At 39.8% G+C, this 20,979-nt stretch overlaps 1 protein-coding gene across 2 annotated transcripts in view; it reads left to right on the top strand.

The window, feature by feature from the left end:
• The window catches only part of cep112 (centrosomal protein 112), a gene marked incomplete at its 3' end in the record, with an annotated part of 236,226 nt that overhangs the window by 185,816 nt on the left and 29,431 nt on the right, over positions 1 to 20,979 (top strand). For both annotated transcript variants that reach the window (XM_079815822.1, XM_079815823.1), the window contains exon 23: positions 4,191 to 4,340. In XM_079815822.1, the coding sequence (XP_079671948.1) occupies positions 4,191 to 4,340 (150 nt within the window). The remainder of the gene's footprint in view (positions 1 to 4,190; positions 4,341 to 20,979) is intronic.

Below are 20,979 nucleotides of genomic sequence, written 5' to 3'. Positions count from 1 at the left end.
TTTTGCCCATATCAATACTTCAGTCATCCATCAGAAAGAGGACATCAGTTCAACACCTCATAGCTACAGTATAACATTTCCGCCAATCTAAAGAGAGGCTTTAAAATTAAAGAAGACGTGCTGAAGCCATTAACGGCAAAATTCCCAAATATCACGAGCGAGGAATAACAATCAAGGGATGAGTGTGTCCCTTTAGGCAAAAGAATCTGTATAGCCAAATAATTATTACCATGAGAACTTATGTTACCATAATAATGGGGCGTTTGGTGCTTTCATGTGGTTCGCCCACTGACAAAATAAGCCTAATCTCTCCCTCTGTGTCCGCTCCAAGAGTTCACTCCCAACTCCCACACAATGAACGGATTCCAGTAAAACCGTTCATCCGAACATTTATGCACAATAAACAATTATCTGTCTAGCCCTGAGCTTCGCTGCTGCCCTGCGCGTCGCTGCTCTCTTGGCTGCAGTTGAAATAGAATCTGAATTCGGACTGCGAGATTTCAAAGGGCCAGTTTTTCTCATTTTCATCTCGCCAGAGCTTCATTAAACAGTCCATCTTGTCTCGCTATGCTCCTCTGTTCTTTTTCAGCTTGGGTTTTGTGTGTGAAATGTGAAGGGCGACTGTAGTGATGCAGGGCTGATCGTTTGGGATTTTACTGTATGGCTCTGATTTGGACCCTAACAACACTGATTCTGACAGGACTAGAGGCTAGACCTTCATCTGCGCTTGACAGAGACAGATTTTAACAGCCATTAAGTGTGTTTACACAGGCAACAAAACGATAACCATCAAAATCTGTTCATTATTAAAAGCCAATAATGCATTACATGAGATTTCACAGTTGACTTTTTTTCTCTGGTCTTGACATCGAACTGTAAACAGAGAAATGCACATTGCATAAGCTGACAGAATGCAAATAAACATGCAAAGAAATTGAAATAATGGGCAGAAATTAAGTGCTTAACTTTTTTTAATTTATATAAGGCCTTTCACAATACACTGCTTCAAAGCAGCTTTACAGAAAACCATGATGTTAGTGTTTATAACATCTTATCATGCCTTATAGTGACATTTAGCACTTGATTACACTGGGCGATAATACAGTTTAGATTTAGCAATTGAGATTTGCTATAAAGCTAGTATACACCGATCAGGCATAACATTATGACAGGTGAAGTGAATAACACTCATGTCAAATAGCTCATTTTAATTATCATACAGTGACAATGTGGGCAGATCAGTTATTTAGTTGATGTATTTAAAGGGGCTATATGCAACTTTTTCCCCAAAATAAACGTAACAATAGCCTTTTTATTTTACCATTTATGACTCAAACATCTCCTGATGAGCATACTGACACCTTGTCCGCTCACAGTGGGTGCACCTATAAGCCTGTATCCTATTTTTCCTATTTTCTGGCGGGTCGTCTTTTCCCGCGCTGTCTGCGGATGTGACGTCACCACCGCTGCGAGAGCGAGCAGAAAATGAGAGCAGTTCTGTTTTTTGGCCACAGGTGTCAGTCGCGAGTTTACATTTCAGAAAAACGCATATAGCCCCTTTAATTTAGTTTAGTAATTAAATTTATTTGGATATTTAGTTGAAAATGTTATCTCTTCATCACGGCACCTGTTAGTGGGTGGGATATATCAGGCAGCAAGTGAGCAATTTGTCCTCAAAGTTAATGTGTTAGAAATATGGGCAAGCAGAAGGATTTGAGTTTGACAAGGGCCAAATTTTAATGGCTAGATGACTGGGTCAGAGCATCTCCAAAACTGCAGCTCTTGTGGGGTGTTCCCGGTCTGCAGTGGTCAGTCTCTATCAAAAGTGCTCCAAGGAAGGAACAGTGGTGAACCGGCGACATGGTCATGGCATTATCTTCCATGGCTCATTGATGCACGTGGGGAGCGAAGGGGCCTGTGTGGTCCGATCAAACAGATGAGCTACCGTAGCTCAAATTGCTCAAGAAGTTAATGCTGGTTTTGATAGAAAGGTGTCAGAATACACAGTGCATCTCAGTTTATTGCATATGGGGCTGCATAGTCACAGACCAGTCAGGGTGCCCATGCTGACCCCTGTCCACCGTCGAAAGCACCATCAGTGGGCACGTGAGCATCAGAACCGACCACGGAGCAATGGAAGAAGGTGGCCTGGTCTGATGAATCACGTTTTCTTTTACATCACATGGATGGCCGGATGTGTGTGCATCACTTACCTGGGGAACACATGGCACCAGGATGCACTATGGGAAGAAGGCGAGCCGGCGGAGGCAGTGTGATGCTTTGGGCAATGTTCTGCTGGGAAACCTTGGGTCCTGCCATCCATGTGGATGTTACTTTGACACGTACCACCTACCTAAGCATTGTTGCAGACCATGTACACCCTTTCATGGAAACGGTATTCCCTGGTGGCTGTGGCTCTTTCAGCAGGATAATGCGACAAGCCAATAGAATAGAATACAAGAATGATTTGGGGGTGCAGGTTTGGGGTTTGTACGCGTGCACATGAAGTGTGTGAAGAAGAGAGAAGCATAAAGAGGAAAGTTCAAATTATATGATTTTGATATGGCCGACACACGACCAAAGAGACGACGTTCTGATGAACAACTTGCAACGAAAAGGGAAAAGGAGAAGGAACGTGCAAAGTCCCGAATTTACATCGCAAAAGTCTTCGAAAGGTGGCGAGAACTCCGGCAGCAGAAGGGCTTCCAATCAGGAAGCACGGAGGGGAGGAGGGAGGGACTAGCTAGCCTCTGTTTTGTTTGACAACACTTCGAACGTCAACAAGAAGTTACTCCACCCAGAATCGCTTAGAGCACCTTTAATATGATTAGCCTTTTGCCTGACTACGTCAACAAACTAATAATGTGTTGCTAATGTTACACAAACCATGTTCCCGTTCACAATCTCAGTCTTCACAATCCTTCCTAAAATCAGCATCCTTAGAAATTCTTTGAACATTTATCAACAGAATAATATACCAGTATGGCTTCTCTTGAGACTCTCCATAGTAATGATGATATGCTAAAGCCCGCCCACACATTGATGTGGTTGGTTACAAGGTAGTTTGAAAGGTAGGACGTCAGAAACGCTGACGATTTCAAACCGTATTCTTGAGACTTTCTTTGATTCACTGGAATAAAATACTCAGAAATGGTGTTGCCTTATGAATCTGCACATGGTTTGTCTGAAATCATATTAAAACACCACATAGACTTATAAACAACATAAAAAACTTGATTTTCACCACTGGGGCTCTTTAAAGTTATCTTCAAAATACACAGATTAAGGCATGAACATGACCTCAATCACTGCTGTTCATTAGGCATAATCATGTAAACACACTTGTTTTTGTTTTGTTTGCTTGTCATTTAACTAAAAGTTTGTAATTAAATGTTTTTCGGTAGTGTGTCAACCCCAGTTGAGTCAAAAGTCAGAAACAATTCTTGAAAGTCCTTTCTTAGTGCTGTTTTCAAGTCATTGCATGGGTGTGGCAAAATAAGTTAAATACCATCTGTTTTCTGTAATTTAAAAATAAATTGCTTTGTTTACTTGTTTCATGCAAATTAGTGAAGTTGCCTTTATTTCTATAGCGCATATGCAATACAGATTCAAAGCTTGATTCAATGATTCAAACAGAGTTTAATTCTGCTGTAAAGCAGCTCTAAAAAGACAATAGTGTCATTGTTCAATTGAAATCAGTTCAGTGTTGATTAAGTTCGGTTCAATAACTGTGTAAACGGTGTTATCACAGTAATTCGAGATTGATGCTTTCACTATTGAGATCCTCTCAGTTCAACACTGCTCACATTTATTCCCCTATAATCTCAAACTTATGAAATGACAAGTTATTGCCTCAATTTAACTGCTTCAATTAAGTTAACATTTAGTGTAGTTCACTACTACTACCTCTCACCCATTTCATCTGCTTATTGGTTCATCTGCATCCAGAGCGTATATTAGAGGCGATTGATTATGTAACACCAGCAGCTGAATTGAGATCTTGGCTTCCAGTGAAAAAAAGACATTGCTGGAGACTTTGACTTCAGCTGGTCAAGCATTCAATTAAGCAGAATCCATTATCTGAGTAATTAGCGTAGACCCAGAGGAGCTTTACTGATCGCTGTTGCTATAGTCTCCCTGACATATCTGTTAGAAGATGAACGTGTATGTGTTTGGATGTGTCTACACAGGTGATCGCTGAGCTGCAGACGTCATTGAGCAATGTCAAAGAAGACAGCCGGCAGACGCAGCAGGGTCTAGAGAGACAAATACAAGAAGCTCAGAGCCGCTGGGACCAGGAGAGGAGACAACTCAACAGAGATGCTGACCAAACCAACAAGGTCAGGAAACGCACAAACTGACTGTTTACAGGCAGCTACGTGATAATAAAAGTATATTGATGTTAAAAAGCCCATATCATGTGAAACAGTATTATACTCTAACTTTCAGACACATAAAGTAAGGGCCCTATTTTAATGATCTGAGCGCAGGTGCAGGTCCAGATCCACTTTTGCTAGTTTAACGACAGAAAAAATGGTCGGTGCGCCAGGTGCATGGTCCAAAAGGGTTGAGCCTCGTCTTTTAATGAGTCATTGGTGTGTTTTGGACATAACGTGCAATAAACCAATCAGAGTGTCATCTCCCATTCCCTTTAAAAAGCCAGTTGCGCTTGCACCATGGCGAATTCACTATTAGGAAAGACTGAACGCTTCTCCAGAGAGGAATCCTTTTATTTTTAATATTTAAAAATCCCTGTGTGTGTAATAAGCAGAGTGTACACGTGTTGTGCACCGCCTATTGGCTTATATTATTAACACACCCTTTAAATAACACAAAAAATTCTGCACTATTGTCTTTAGAGCAGGTTTGTGTTGGTCAATGGCACAGTCGTTTTCAGTTCCTCAAAATAGCAACGCTCCAACAATGCTCCTGAACACACCTGGTTTTCAGACCAGGCGCCCATGGGTGAACAGACGCCAGTGCATTTGATATTTAAACAACGTGGAGCTGGACGTGAAAATGATAACTGCGTCAGGCTGAAACTAGAAACAATACTTGCATCACGCCTGGCGTCGCATTTTGCCCGGTGTATGATAGGGCCCTTAATCTTTATTATTATGTTATTATGTTCTTTATTATTATGTAACAATAATAAGATATAACATGTCTGCGGAATTTGTCGTTCTGACATTGAAATAGCCATTCATGTGATTTGTTAACTCCGCTGTAAATGCTGTATTTATGCATTTTCATAAGCGCCACCTACTGTCCGAGAGTGACTTTATTTCAATGGTCCATATTCTACTGACTTTAAGTAATTTTGCAACTACGTCAACTAGTATTAGTAGACTGTCTGCTTAATATCTTCTGACACTTTAGTTTGATGCTCCAAACAGATATTCTACTGACTAGAAGTAACTTTACTACTACTACATGTCAACTTATTCTACTAACCCGAACCCTAACCTAACAGTCTACCTATACTCTAATGAGAGTTAGTAGAATGTCTGAAGTGGACTATCAAAATAAAGTATAACCTGAGGCTACATCTACATTAATCCGGATACATTTGAAAACGCCATTTTCACTTCAAAACGGTCTCCGTCCACACTAGCATTTTCAAGCGTCTTCCAAAAAGTTTCCCATCCATACTAAAACATCAAAAAACGCTAAACTCACCTTACTACACTTGCGTAAACCCTCATAAAAGCTCACTGAGATACAGACGAAACAAGACATAATAAAGATATCACGCAATTCTTCTGGCAGAATCATTTCATTTAGCGAAACATCTCAGCATTCACTGATGCGTCCAGGTCACAGACACTCACAGTTATATGTTTGGTCTAAAACGCAACTGCTCTCATGTTTTGCCACAGGACAGCAAATGCGAGTACATTTTCTGTCATCTTTGCAGGACTGTGATGTAAAGAGTGTACAAAGTAACATTCACTATGATGCCAAAAGTATTTGGACACCCCTCCAAATCATTGGATTCATGTGTTCAATAACTTCCATGGCCACAGGTGTATTAAATCAAACACTAGGCATGCAGACGCTTCTACAAAAATTTGTTGAATGGGTCGCTCTCAGGAGCTCAGTGAATTCAAGCGTGGTACTGTGATAAGTCCATTCATGAAATTTCCTCACTACTAAATATTCCACGCTCAACTGTTAGTGGTATTATAACAAAGTGGAACGAATTGGGAACAACAGCAACTCAACCACGAAGTAGTAGGCCAGGTAAAATCACAGAGCAGGGTCAGCGCATGCTGAGGGTCACAGTGCACAGAAGTCACCAACTTTCTGCAGAGTGAAGAGCTACAGACCTCCAAACTTTGTGTGGCCTTCAGATTAGCTGAAGAACAGTGTGTAGAGAGCTTCATGTAATGGGTTTCAATGGCCGAGCAGATCATCCAAGCCTTACATCACCAAGTGCAATGCAAAGCATGGGATGCAGTGGTGTAAACCTCCTCCCGATTGTTCACCTTTGGGATGAATTAGAGCGGAGACTGAGAGCCAGGCCTTCTCGTCCAACATCAGTGCCTGACCTCACAAATGCGCTTCTAGAAGAATGGTCAAAAATTCCCATAAACACACTCCTAAAGCTTGTGGGAAACCTTCCAAGAAGAGTTGAAGCTGAAGCAAAGGGTGGAACAACTCCATATTAAACCCTACGGATTAAAGGCCTGTTCACACCGGGACGATTTCCGTTCGCGTTTAACGCCTCGTGACTAAACAATGAGCGCCAATGTGAGTGTTCACACCGACGCGCAAAACGCCAGGCGTAAAAGCGTCATTTTTTAAAAAAACGCCTCGGGTTCGTTTTTTATTTTGACGTGGCGCGTTAAAAACTGGCTGACCAATGAGATCAGCGCTGTTGTTCACGTGCCTGGAGCTGCTGAAGTGACAGTAAAACACGACTTGGTGGCGCTCAAGCACAAAACGGTCTTGCCGAGCACACATTGATACGATGAAGAAGTAGTAAGTAGACAAAGAAGATGAGCAGCTAATGCTGCCTGCCAGTTAGCAAAAAGTGTGTGTGAATGGTTTTGGCCATAGACATAATATATCTGTGGTGTTGGCAAGCACGTAAATACTGTCTCTCTTCTTTTTCTGTGTGACAAGCGAGTGTCAGAAGCGTAAAGTGCCGCAGCACCAACTTGTGTACCGCCACCGGGAGCGCATCTACTGAATGTGCACGTTCACTCGGCGCATCGCCAGTGGAAATCGCTTGGGTGTGAACACTTAAGACGCGCCGAAAAACGTCACGATAAACGATAAATAGCGCACGCGATATTCGTCCCGGTGTGTACAGGCCTTAAGAATGGGATGTCATTAAATTTCATGTGCATGTAAAGGCATGCATCCCAAAACCTGAATTCACTGATTTGGAGGGGTGTCCCAATACTTAGTGTATCTATAGTGTATCTTTAGCAACAGTGTGACCGTGAATAGCGCATAACAGGAACAATACCAGTATAAACATGAATATCTATCAGTTCAATATGCGTCACTAATAAACATGCGTCATCGTTGTCAAATACCTCAGTTTTCACAGTCCGCACTACAACACGAAAACAGCATTTTAAAATGTATCGACTTTGGAGTGGAGTTTTTCAAAAAGCACATTTTTTGCAGACAAAAACACTGTCTCAGTGTGGACGGAAGGCCAAAGCGGAGAGGAAATTATGCGTTTTCAAACAAAAATTTATTAGTGTGGACAAGGCCTGAATTAGCTTTTTCATTCAGCCCATCTGCCATTTTGTACACACCAATTATATATAATATGCATGGTTTATCGTTTTATAAAACTCTTTGTTTTGGCAAAAAATATTTGAACTGTAAAGATGTTTAAATCATGGTTTTGTTGGTCATTTTACAGTTTAGGACATTTCCATAACATTGGTGTTGTTTCAAAACAACATTGCTGCCTAAACATTCTATTCTATTATCAGAATTTTCAGAAATCACCCTTTTCGCTGATCTGGACACTTATATCAATACCATTTGAGTATTCAGGTTAGGGTGTTGTAACTCATTTCATATGCAAAGAGGTTAGCCAAATACATGTACATATGGAAGTCTTAAAGGTACAGTAACAAAACAGCCTGTTTAATTCCAAGGGTCAGGGAGAGGCTAGAAAATGCTCATGAAAAAAAAAATTTTGGTGAAGAAAACCTGACTAGCATTATAAGAGGACTTCAGATGCAACAGATGTGTACAATATGGCCCAGCAACAAACATACTTTGATATAAGATGCAGATGAAAATGAGCTTAAAGTGTGACACCCTTAACAAAGAGGCTTCTTTAGATTCATCCAAATGATTTGTTTTTGTCGTTGTTTTGACCAATCCATCATGGCTGACTGAGTGTTTTCAGCTCTTTATGTGTGTAACAACTGAAACAACTGCGCACAAAAGGCCTCCAACATGCCTTTTTGCATGACAGAGGTGCCGGAGTCTGGCCTGGGCTTTTATTGAGTAGACATGACTCTGCTGTCCTTTGTGGAGCTTTCAAAGAGGGTTTTGGGATCGTGGCCGATTGGAGTGTGGTGTTTTTACGAGGGTGACTCCTGCTTTGAACTGTAATGCTCTCTGTGTTCAGGGTCAGCCTTTCCTGTACTCTCCCAAACATAAACATTGCCATAAACATTATAAGCACAAGCTGAAATACACTGCAAAAAATTGCTTTTCTTGTTTAGTATTTTTGTCTTGTTTCCAGTCTAAATATCAAAAAATTCTTAAATCAAGATGCTTTTACTAGATAAGGAAGAAGACATTGTACAAATATATTTTTTTCTTGTTTTCTGCAAAATCAAATCAAAATGAAGTGAGTTTTTGCTTAAAACAAGCTAAAATATCTGCCAATGGGGTAAAAAATATTATATTGTTTCTGATTGAAATCTTGTTTCTGTCCCAAACAGAAATAAGATAATTTTTCTTACCCCACTGGCTGATAATATAGCTTTTTTTAAGCAAAAACTCACTTCATTTAGATTTTTTCCCCAGAAGTCAAGAAAAAATAGTAAAATCATCTTGATTTAAGATTTTTTTAGATATTTGGATGGTAAAGAAGTCAAGAAGTGTGCAGATTTGAATACATAGTGCATTTTTAAAACAATAGTATGTGACAAAATATATAACAGTAATATGATTTTTTTCATTGCGTATTCTAATAAAGCATTTAAAAAAAAACAAAAAAAAAAACGTTTTAATAGATTATAGAGCACCTTTTTACGTACATTTAAGCCATAACCGTCTGTGTTCATGCAAGATACTCCACACGATGGACATTTTGACATCTGTGCGTTCGTGTATTTGATTATTTAGACACAAGGAGAACCGATCGCACGTGCAACAGAGAGAGAGAGTGTTTCTGTTCAGTTCGGTGGAGGGGGGATTATGGTGTGGGTTTTTCAGGGGTTGAGCTTGGCCCCTTAGTTTCAGTGAAAGGAACTCTTAATGCTTCATCATACCAAGACATTTTGGACAATTTCATGCTCCCAACTTTGTGGGAACAGTTTGGGGATGGCCCCTTCCTGTTCCAACATGACTGCGCACCAGTGCACAAAGCAAGGTCCATTAAGTCATGGGTGACTGAGTTTGGTGTGGAGGAACTTGACTGGCCTGCACAGAGTCCTGACCTCAACCCGACAGAACACCTTTGGGATGAATTAGAGCGGAGACTGAGAGCCAGGCCTTCTCGTCCAACATCAGCGCCTGACCTCACAAATGCACTTTTCGAAGAATGGTCAAAAATCCCCATAAACACACTCCTAAACCTTGTGGAAAGCCTTCCCAGAAGAGTTGAAGCTGTTATAGCTGCAAAGGGTGGGTCAACTCCATATTAAACCCTACGGATTAAGAATGGGATGTCATTAAAGTTCATGTGCATGTAAAGGCAGGCGTCCCAAAACTTTTGGCAATATAATGGAACTTGCCACTTCAAATAACAAATGAACCGATTACATTGTTACACCAGTAGGTGGCGACAAGTTACAGTTAAAAATGTATTTGTCATTGAATCATTCATTCACCCGTTTTTAAAAAATAAAATCATTCAAATGAATTAAACAATGCAGCAATTAACATTTTTTCAGAACCTCTAGTAAATTGCATGTTTTTTTTGTTATTTAGTTCAGAATCGTGGGAGAATCGTGATCTCAGTTCGAAACAAAAAAATTATTGGGATTCTCAATTTAAACAGAATTGTGCAGCTCTAATAGATTAGTAAATTGGTATTTTCTTCAAAATACCTGTTTTTTCTTTAGACGTAAGTGCAGTAGCCCTCAAAAGGTAATCTCACAGACAAGAGACTGCTAATATTGTTATGAATGGGAGAAATTGGAAGGCTCTTGTAAAGTAAGTCCCACCTTTCAAATAGGGCACTGCAGTCAAGACAAGTAAACGCTTTTTAAAAAATCACTAGGGGATATTAATGATGTATTTTATATTGTAGAATAAAATGTGAAAACATCTTGAGCTTGTGTTCAGCACAGACCTTATTTCAAGCAACCCATTGACTCCAGGAAGTGCTAAAACTCGTTTCAGGGAAAACAAAAATAAAAACAGACAGACGCCAATCTGCAATGCCTGGTTTCGGTTGAGAGTACGAAACAAAGTTTATGACACAGTTCATGTCAGATTTTTATTGCTGATTTATAAAATGTTATTGAAATGTGAGGTTTTTGAAGTAGTTTTTGACATTTCAGTAATTCAATTAGACAGGAGCTGTACTTTGAGTGCAAGATGGCCGCTGAGTTTACAGACTGTTGCACTGTGAATAGCGTTGATCTCCTGATGTATCTCTGTCCCTCTGCTAACACTGGATTTAGTTTCATACTTAATTTCTAAACCATACTTTTTAGTTTATGATCAAAAGCCCAGAGTTTTATCAATATGAATGAGTTAAATCAGAAGGGTCTGACAGGATGGACACTGAAATGATGTGCAAGTGTGGAAACGATACCAGCTGCTGAAAGCTTCATATGAGCTCATAAAAGAAATCTTTCCAGACCTGCATACATCATGTGTTTCCCACAGTCTGCTGGTCGTTATGAATACAGTGTGTGACATGGATGTACAATCAATGTCAGTATGTGAAAACACTCTCAGTACTTTAGAAACATTGTTTTCTCTGCTCTGTATCTCATAACACTTGTTTTTTAAAGGATTACCAGTTACAATTTAAAGTCGTGGTGACGTAAGCAGGACTTCTCCAATCATTTCGTTCACTTAAACCTGCCCCTGCAAACTCGTTCATCCGCCACTTTTGTGTGCAGTGTCCACATCTAATCATAGATCTCAGTAATCTGTTACACCAAACTGAAGAAGAGATCTGTGGCTCCTTCTATTTCATCACATCATCAGTGACTTCATGGTATCGATTATACATTTTGATTCATCCCTTGCTAATATACACTATATTGCCAAAAGTATTCACTTCCATGGTCACAGGTGTATAACATCAAGCACTAGGCATGCAGACACTTCTACAAACATTTATGAAAGAATGGGTCGCTCTCAGGAGCTCAGTGAATTCAAGCGTGGTACTGTGATAGGTTGCCACCTGTGCAATAAGTCCATTCATAAAATTTCCTCACTACTAAATATTCCACGCTCAACTGATAGTGGTATTATAACAAAGTGGAAGCAATTGGGAACATCAGCAACTCAGCCATGAAGTGGTAGGCATGTAAAATCACAGAGCAGGGTCAGCGCATGCTGAGGGTCACAGTGCACAGAAGTCGCCAACTTTCTGCAGAGTCAATAGCTACAGACCTCCAAACTTTGTGTGGCCTTCAGATCAGCTCAAGAACAGTGTGTAGAGAGCTTCATGGAATGGGTTTCAGTGGCCGAGCAGCTCATCCAAGCATTACATCACCAAGCGCAATGCAAAGCGTAGGATGCAGTGGTGTAAAGCACACCGCCACTGGTCTCTAGAGCAGTGGAGACGTTTTCTCTGGAGTGACCAATCACGCTTCTCTGTCTGGCAATCCCATTGACAAGTGTAAAGTTTGGTGGAGGGGGGGATTATGGTGTGGGGTTTTTTTTTCAGGGGTTGGGCTTGGCCCCTTAGTTCCAGTGAAAGGAACTCTCAATGCTTCAGCATACTAAGACATTTCGGACAAATTCATACCCCCAACTTTGTGGGAACAGTTTGGGGATGGCCCCTTCCTGTTCCAACATGACTGCACACCAGTGCACAAAGCAAGGTCCATAAAGACATTGATGACTGAGTTTGATGGGGATGAACTTGACTGGCCTGCACAGAGTCCTGACCTCAACCCGACAGAACACTTTTGGGATGAATTAGAGCGGAAACTGAGAGCCAGGCCTTCTCGTCCAACATCAGTGCCTGACCTCACAAATAAACTTCTAGAAGAATGGTCAAAAGTTCCCATAAACACACTCCTAAAGCTTGTGGGAAGCCTTCCCAGAAGAGTTGAAGCTGTTATAGCTGCAAAGGGTGGGCCAACTCCATATTAAACCCTTCGGATTAAGAATGGGATGTCATTAAAGTTCATGTGCATGTGAAGGCAGGTGTCCGAAAACTTTTGTCAAAATAGTGTATATCTGCAAGACTTTTTGTGGATCATGTAATATGAGAAAAGTGCATCTGAGCCACTTGCTTTGTCTGGGTTATATTCAATATTCCTGTTATGACTATGTCAAGCCAGCAAACTCAGTCACTTTTGATATTGGTAAAGACACCCCGAGAAGTTGAACCCGTGCTCCTGCTCTCTCATTATAAGTGTGTTTCAATTGCACTGAGTTTGAGTTTTAGCCTGACACACAGTTCAGATTTTAGGAGCGTAAGGGAGTCTGAATGGCTTTACCAGATTGTTTCTATGTGTGTTTGACCACGCAAAACCTTCAGTGTTCTGAGCCCAGAGTGTTAACTGCTGTTAATGAGGGTCTAATTAATGACTGACTAGCTGATATAAGTCCAGACACATGTATAGCATTACTGATAAAACAGAGAGAGAGAGAGTGGACAGGAAAGAATGTTTTGCACAGCCTGTGTGTGTTTGGACGGTAAGAATAAGCGTGTCACACACTGACATTGTTGCCAAGTAGCTCACTTCAAAGGCGGATTATGAAAGCTGAAGGGCTTGAGACAAAAAAGAGCAGAAAGAAACATCAAAGTGCAGCGCGTTTGAATGCAATAATCCCAAAACAGTTGTTCAGATTGCGTTGTCTGCTATCAGATGTCTCTGTTGCTCATATTGCTTAAGATTAAACGCTTGTTTGTTTGTCAAGTCTCCTAAAGTCCCACTTTCTCCACCCGAAAGCTTTAGAAGGTCTGTCTGTGGAAACGTTCTTTCTGTCTTTAATCGACTGTCTTGCACATGTCTGTATAAGGACCAAAATAGTGTCGTCTGGTAGAGTATATGTGTTACCACTCTATGACTTTTTCATCCTTTCCTTTATATTTGCCCTGCTCATAGAAACTTCCTGAAATGTCTGAAAACATATGTGACCCTGGAGCACAAAACCAGTCATGCGTCTCACGGGTAAATTTGTGTCAATAGCCAAAAATACATTGTATGGGTCAAAATGATCCATTTTTATTTTATGCCAAAAATCATTAGGATATTAAGGTCATGTTCCATGAAGATATTTTTTACATTTCCTACCATAAATATATAAAATATTTATTGTTACTACTAGTAATATGCATTGCTAAGGACTTCATTTGGACAACTTTAAAGGAGATTTTTTGCACCCTCAGATTCCAGATTTTCAAATAGTTGTATCTCGGCTCCTATCCTAACAAACCATACATCAATGAAAAGCTCATTTATTCAGCTTTCAGATGATGTATATGTCTCAATTTAAAAAAAAATTACCCTTATGACTGCTTTTGTGGTCCAGGGTCATATATGAAGCATAAAAGACTTGTTGTTGACGGCATGTGCTTCTCTAGAAGACACAAGGCAGTATAAATGTAACTTTAAAAAAGAAATAATCATGTTTAAATGCCAAATCCACACTGAAGTACTACACTACCCATAATCCTTAAGAGAGATTTTAGGCTTGTTTATAATTAAAAGTCCCACATTCTGCTTAATTTCTGATCATTATTGGTCTAATAACTAGTGTAAATAAATAACATTTAAAGGTATAGTTCACCCAAAAATGAAAATTACTCCATGGTTTACTCACCTTCAAGCCATCCTAGGTGTATATGACATTCTTCTTTCAGACCAATTTTATCAGATTATTTATTATTTATTAAATTAGATATTAATAAATGTCCTGGCTAATCCAAGCTTTATAATGGCAGTGAATGGGAGTTTCTGTTTTGAAGTTCATAAAAGTGCATCCATCCATTATAAAAGTGCTCCACATGGGAGGTTAATAAAAGGCCTTCTGAAGTGAATTTATAGGTTTGTGTAAGAAAAATATCCATATTTAAAACTTTAGCGTCCGGTGGACCGGCGTTCCGTATTCAATTTACGAAGAAATTTCGGGCTGCAATTATAAAGCTTGGAAGAGCCAGGACATTTATTAATATAACTCCGATTGTGTTCGTCTGAAAGAAGAAAGTCATATACACCTAGGATGACTTGAGGGTGAGTAAATCCTGGGGTAATTTAAATTTTTGGGTGAACTATCCCTTTAATTTAACATAAACTCTTGTGGCTTTTCTCTGTCACATTAACACTTTTTCAATATAAAAAAGTTTAATAGCATCGGCACAAATCTTTTTATGCATTTCTTTAAACATGTTATTATCATATCAGCAAAATATAATATCAGTAGACCTTTAAATAATATATTTTTTATATATTAATGCATAAACCAATTTCAGTGCATGTGTTCATACTGAAAAAAGTATTGTAAACTTGCAGTTCCCCTGTTTTGCTGATTGTCCTTGTCAAATGTGTGGCGCAGCCTGTTTACACACACACACACAATACATCATGACATTATCCCTGGATAACTTTCGATTCACTATACATTCATGTTGTTCACATTATATGCACTTATGCACCGATTGCCAACTAAACACACACATTTGATGCAGTTTCATTAACCGCCTGCAGTTTCCACTCATGACCGGGGACAAACACACACTTGCAGAAATCCGAAAAACACAAACTGCATCCACTGTCTCCTTAACACTGGGTTATTTGGGAAGCTGAACAAGGTTATTCTTCCCTCACAATCAGAAACACACTTATTTAGTGACATTGTTGATTTTGTGGTCTAAAAACAAAATGACAGCGCCACAGACAGCTCCCGTAACCCGAACGGAACTTGTTGATGGGCGTGCTCTCGCTCTGGTTGTTGTGTATGTGTGTGTATGCGCTCATCCAGGTGAAGTGCCCATATAAGGAATTCCTCATACATCCAACTTGTTTTTTTTAAACTTTGGCCATGTTTAGCATGAGAATCAACTCTTTAACAGTGTAAATAAGTCAGAATGCATGAAATAGCATTAGACACCCCCCCCCCCCCTTTACTGAAGTAAAATAATCATACATGAATTATTTCACGATTGTATGGATTTGTTTTGTATGGTATTTATTTTATTTGTGCAGTTCATAAATTCGATATAATTCTGGAATTGGTGTATCAAGATGTGACCGTAGTTAATTGTTCTACCTAATATTTGGACAGCGTTTCACATTCAGAACATGTCTATGATGCATTAAAATGTTGCCTAGGTAGGCTGCTGTCAGAGCAAGTGCGTGTATTTGATCTCCTGCTGTTTCCTGTTTTCCTTCCTCTCTCTCTGATTGGCAGTAGCATGTGCCCCAAACACTCGTTTGCAGATATGACTGTGGCCGTCCTTCTAGATACGAATCTGTGATCAAAGCCACTCCGCCACATTGTGACTCACCTTGGTGCAGTTGTGTTCCTGCACACAGATGACACAGAAGGGCGCGGGTGCTGGTCCGGCTTCAACCCCCTGCTTAAACACAGCAGCCCCATCATGCACAGCTGCTGTTTAAGCCTGGCTTTGCGCTCGACTTCTGCTGCCATGCCTGGCTGTGACATCAACAATAGTTCCCCACCTCCAGTGTCAAACCGCAGCACTTTGATCAATGCCTCCATCGCCACGGGAGCCCTGCCATGCTGCACTCTTGCTCTGACATCACTCACGCAGCATGCGACACATCTCATCCGGGCCGCATGTGGCATGTGTCATTCTGATGCTGACTTTTCTATTTATAACCTACAGGATCACTGCTTGTTTGTGCTTTGTTGGCATGCTCATCTGATCCACAATGGCAGTGTTCTTTTATTGATTCATTATTTTCAGAATTAGGGCATTAATTCAAAAGACTTGCGCTGCTCTTATTACAGCAGAGCCCAACACAATATACCACAATTGTTGATCATCAGGGGAAAAATTTCCTGAGAATCAAACTTTTAAATGCATTACCATGCAAATGGCCTATTCTATGCAAAACGGTTGTTATTGGTTTTAAAACACAATGGCCCCTATTATACACCTGATGCCAGATACAACGCAAGTGTTTTTTGCTAGTTTCAGCCCGACGCAGTTATCGTTATCACGTCCAGCTCCACGTTGTTTAAATAGCAAATGCACTGGCGTCTGTTCACCCATGGGCGTCTGGTCTGAAAACCAGGTGTGTTCAGGAGCATTGTTGGTGTGTTGCTATTTTGAGGAACTGAAAACGACTGCATCATTGACCAACACAAACCTGCTCTAAAGACAATAGTGCAGTATTTTTATTGTTATTTAAAGTGCGTGTTAGTAATATGAGCCTATATAAACCAATCAGAGTCTCATCTCCCTTTCCCTTTAAAAGCCAATTGTGCTCGCACCATGGCGGATTCACTATTTACATGGCAGAGTTTGCAAGCGAAAAGACTGAACGCTTCTCCAGAATGGAATCCTTTTATTTTTAATATTTAAAAATGTGTGTGTGCTGCTGCGCGTCCCTGTGTGTGTAATAATCAGAGTGTATGCGCATTGTGCACCCCCTATAGGCTCATATTACTAACATGTGAGATGGTGGTCCGGTGGGTTGAACCATGGAACTGATATGCAGAAGGTTGCTGGTTCGATCCCAGCGGTCACCACCAGTGTGTCCTTGAGCAAGGCACTTTACTCCATGTTGCTCCAGGGGGATTGTCCCTGTAATAAGGGCACTGTAATAAGGGCACAATGCATAAATATAAATATAACACACCCTTTAAATAACACAAAAAATACTGCACTACTGACTTTAGAGCAGATTGTGTTGGTCAATGGCGCAGTCGTTTTCAGTTCCTCAAAATAGAAATGCTCCAACAATGCTCCTGAACACACCTGGTTTTCAGACCATATGCCCACGTGTGAACAGATGCCAGTGCATTTGATATTTAAACAACGTGGAGCTGGACGTGAAAATGATAACTGTTGGGCTGAAACTAGCATACAACACTTGTGTCGCACCTGCCGTTGCATTTTGCCGGGTATATGATAGAGCCCTCGGGTTGAACCCCTGGAGTCACATAGACGATTTTAACACTATCTTTACTGCCTTTTTGGGCCCTGAAAGTGGTCGTTGTGTTGCTGTCTATGAAGGGGTCAGAGAGCTCTCAGAATTCATCAAAAATCTTAATTTGTCTTAAGGGTTTGGAATGACGAGGGTAATTAATGACATAAATGTCATTTTTTCGTGAACTAACCCTTTAAGTCAAGCATCAGCATTACGTCATTTAGTTAAAAGGGTTAATTCACCCAAAAATAAAATTGTCATCAATTACTTTTTTTGTTCATCTTCAAAACACAAATGAAAAGATCAGAATAGAAAGATTTTTGCCCTTTAAACGTTCAAGCTTCAAAAAGTTCAAAAAACATCAAAGTAATCCATATGAATGGAGTGGTTTGTTCGCTTTATGTAATGAGCAGATTTAATTTAGGCCTTTATTCACGTAGAGCACACCAAATATGGTGAACTGAAGCTCAAACAAGTTGCTTGAGGCTCGAGAACCAATGATTTTTATTTTGAGGATGATGAGACAGGTGAAAAAATCCCACACACATACATTTAAGAAGGAGCCTAGTCATACACGTGTTCATAATGACACAGGGATTGGACAACTGCCCAGAACACATTAGCAACCACATATAAGCGCACTGGCAACCCCAAAGTAACCCCCTCAGAACACCCTAGCAACTGTCTTGATACGCACTGGCAACCATACAGGCAAACACCACTCACACTTTCCTCAGAATATGTAAAACTCTGATACACATGATACTTTCCATTCCACAGGTGCAGCCCTCCACTGCGAGTCCTGTCTGTAATTGATTCTTTCATGTGTGCTCTTTTAACCATGTGTTCATTTGAGGTTGGGGGATGATGTGTGTATTCTCAAGGCTATCTTAAACACACACACACACTTCAAGTGTAAGACAGCAGTGACACGTTAAAACACGTCCGATGAGAGAATGCGTCCTGACATGCGTTACCTCTCTTACTCACACAACAGCAGCTTTATTAGAACTGAGAGGAGAGAGACAGGATGTGACAGCGAGTGTTTCTCAACTGCTTGATTGTTTATATTGTAGCAAAATGTAAACTATTTTAATCCCTCCACTCTAAGTTAGATATTTAAGTATGTCCAACTTTATACGCATACATACTGCGGGATATATACTTAGCAAATCTCACCTGCTGGATTGCTTACATCGCTGTATTGTGAAAAGCAAGCCACAAGTGAAATATTAAGAAAATAAATTTGATTAATCATCGTCTCTAACAGAAAATGCGCCCTGAATGCAGCGTCAGATGCCATAAGCTCGTTTATTTTTTACTTTCAGTTTCTGAAGTGAATAATTGACTGACGTTTGAGACTTCTTCACCAACACATTCTCACTCCCAACTCGTCACATATTGATGCATGGTCAGTTCCCTTCGGCGTCACTTTTTAACGTGCAGGGTACTCCATTGATTTCAGTGAGAAACCTTTGCCGTCATATACAGACACGTTGGGCATGGTTATCGTCATTATGAAACTATACATTGGGTTATGATTTTGCCATTATGACATAGAGTGTGATTCTCAATTTAATCAGCCAACTTAATTTTATTTACATTTATTGTATTTTATTTTTTTCCGTTATTCAGACACGTTTGAACACGTAAACCTACCCATTTGTGTATTATAAAACACAGGATATAACAGGCAGATACAACTGCAGCCACAGTTTACTCAAAAAGTAATATTTGTATTGGGAAAAAAAAGTAACTTGTGTTATTTATTTGAAAAAGTAACTCAGATATTTTGTTTTAAATTTTAAAAGTAATGCGTTACATTGCTAGTTACTTGAAAAAGTAATCTGATTACATTACTCGAGTTACTTGTAATGCGTTACCCCCACACTGATCACCGGCATAACTCTCGTGCAAAGTTTGCACATTGCGACATGATATCCATGGGCTCACCCTCATGGTGTAAGATGCAGATATTTTCAATACTGCGACGTGGTATTTTTCTTTATCAGCAGTTGCTCGCAAAATAATGATTCACATTTTGAGCGTGTTATTTCCCATGATAACAAAATGAAGTCAATTATTAAACAAGCAAACTTAAACTAGTTTGCTTAAAATTTCTGCGAATCATTTGCTGATGTAGGTACAACCAAAAAATATTGCCCCCATCCACCCACCCCTTAACTCAAGAGTCAGATGTCGCCCATGGTTAGTGGTATTTGCTGAGGCTATTGCTCATACTTTGTATTATGCTTGAAACTTGTCTCACTCCATTTGTGCTTCACTTTTTGAGGAGAGGTGTTCTGTTACTTGTATAATCGAAATGAAAAACAAATCGCCAGTCCATCTTTTTTCTTCTTTGGAACACAAAAAAAGGTGTTTACTAATATGTACTTGCGTCAAAAAAAATGGGTCCCACTTTATATTAAGCATCTTTAACCTTAATGAAGCATTGCTTGGTCATTGGTGGAGCTAAATTGGTATAATCTAATTGTGTTCTTAAATTTAACAGCTGATTGGTTGATGTAATCCATTACATCCCTTTCTATCAAAGTTATCTGGCATTAACTAGATTAATTTGTTCTGACACAGCTTAAATCTGAGTTCTTGTCATATTTTATTACCATTTTATAAACTATAGCGAATAAACTGTGATCATGTGAGAAAATGTTGAAGCTACCTGAATAGATTTTGGTTTGACTGTATATGAATTGTTTATTGTGTGCATACATTGTACTTAGATTTAAAATGCATGCATGTAATTATGTCTCTAATTAATTTCTGTAATGACATCTATAATTACACTGTTGACCTTCCCTGACCCCTTAACCCACCCTTAAATCTACCCATACCACAACACCTGTCCTAACCTTACCTGTTTCCCACTGCAGGTTTTGCAATACAACATCAACACAATGAGTACATTGAACTTTGATACATTTTTGGTCACACTCTATATTAGGTGTCTTTAACTACTATGTACTGTAATTGTGTCGCTGTTGTATTAAAAACCACATGTGCTGCTATTGAGGTCGAAACAGGTAAGGTTAGGACAGGTTTAGTAGTATGGGTAGGTTTAAGGGTGGGTTAAGGGGTAAGGGAATGGTATATAGATTAATTACTGCGGTAACACTTTAGTATGGGGAACACATATTCACTATTAACTACGACTTTTGCCTCAATAAACTCCTAATTTTCTGCTTATTAATAGTTAGGAAGGTAGTGTTTGTGGCGTTTAAGTTTAGGTATTGGGTAGGATTAAAGGGATAGTTCGGCCAAAAATGAAAATTAGCCCATGATTTACTCACCCTCAAGTCATCCTAGGTGTATATGACTTTCTTCTTTCAGACGAACACAATCGGGTTATCTTAAAAAATATCCTGGCTCTCCCAAGCTTTATAATGGCAGTGAATGGTTGTTTCTGTTTTGAAGTCCATAAAAGTGCATCCATCTGCTGGAACGCCAGTCTCTCGTGAAAGTGAAGACAACCGTTAGCGGAAGTTAGATATCG

Source organism: Gobio gobio (assembly GCF_949357685.1).
Source record: "Gobio gobio genome assembly, chromosome: 1".
Classification (NCBI taxonomy): domain Eukaryota; kingdom Metazoa; phylum Chordata; class Actinopteri; order Cypriniformes; family Gobionidae; genus Gobio; species Gobio gobio.
The sequence above is the reverse complement of the archived record's forward strand: the minus strand, read 5'-3'. Positions and strand labels throughout refer to the sequence as shown.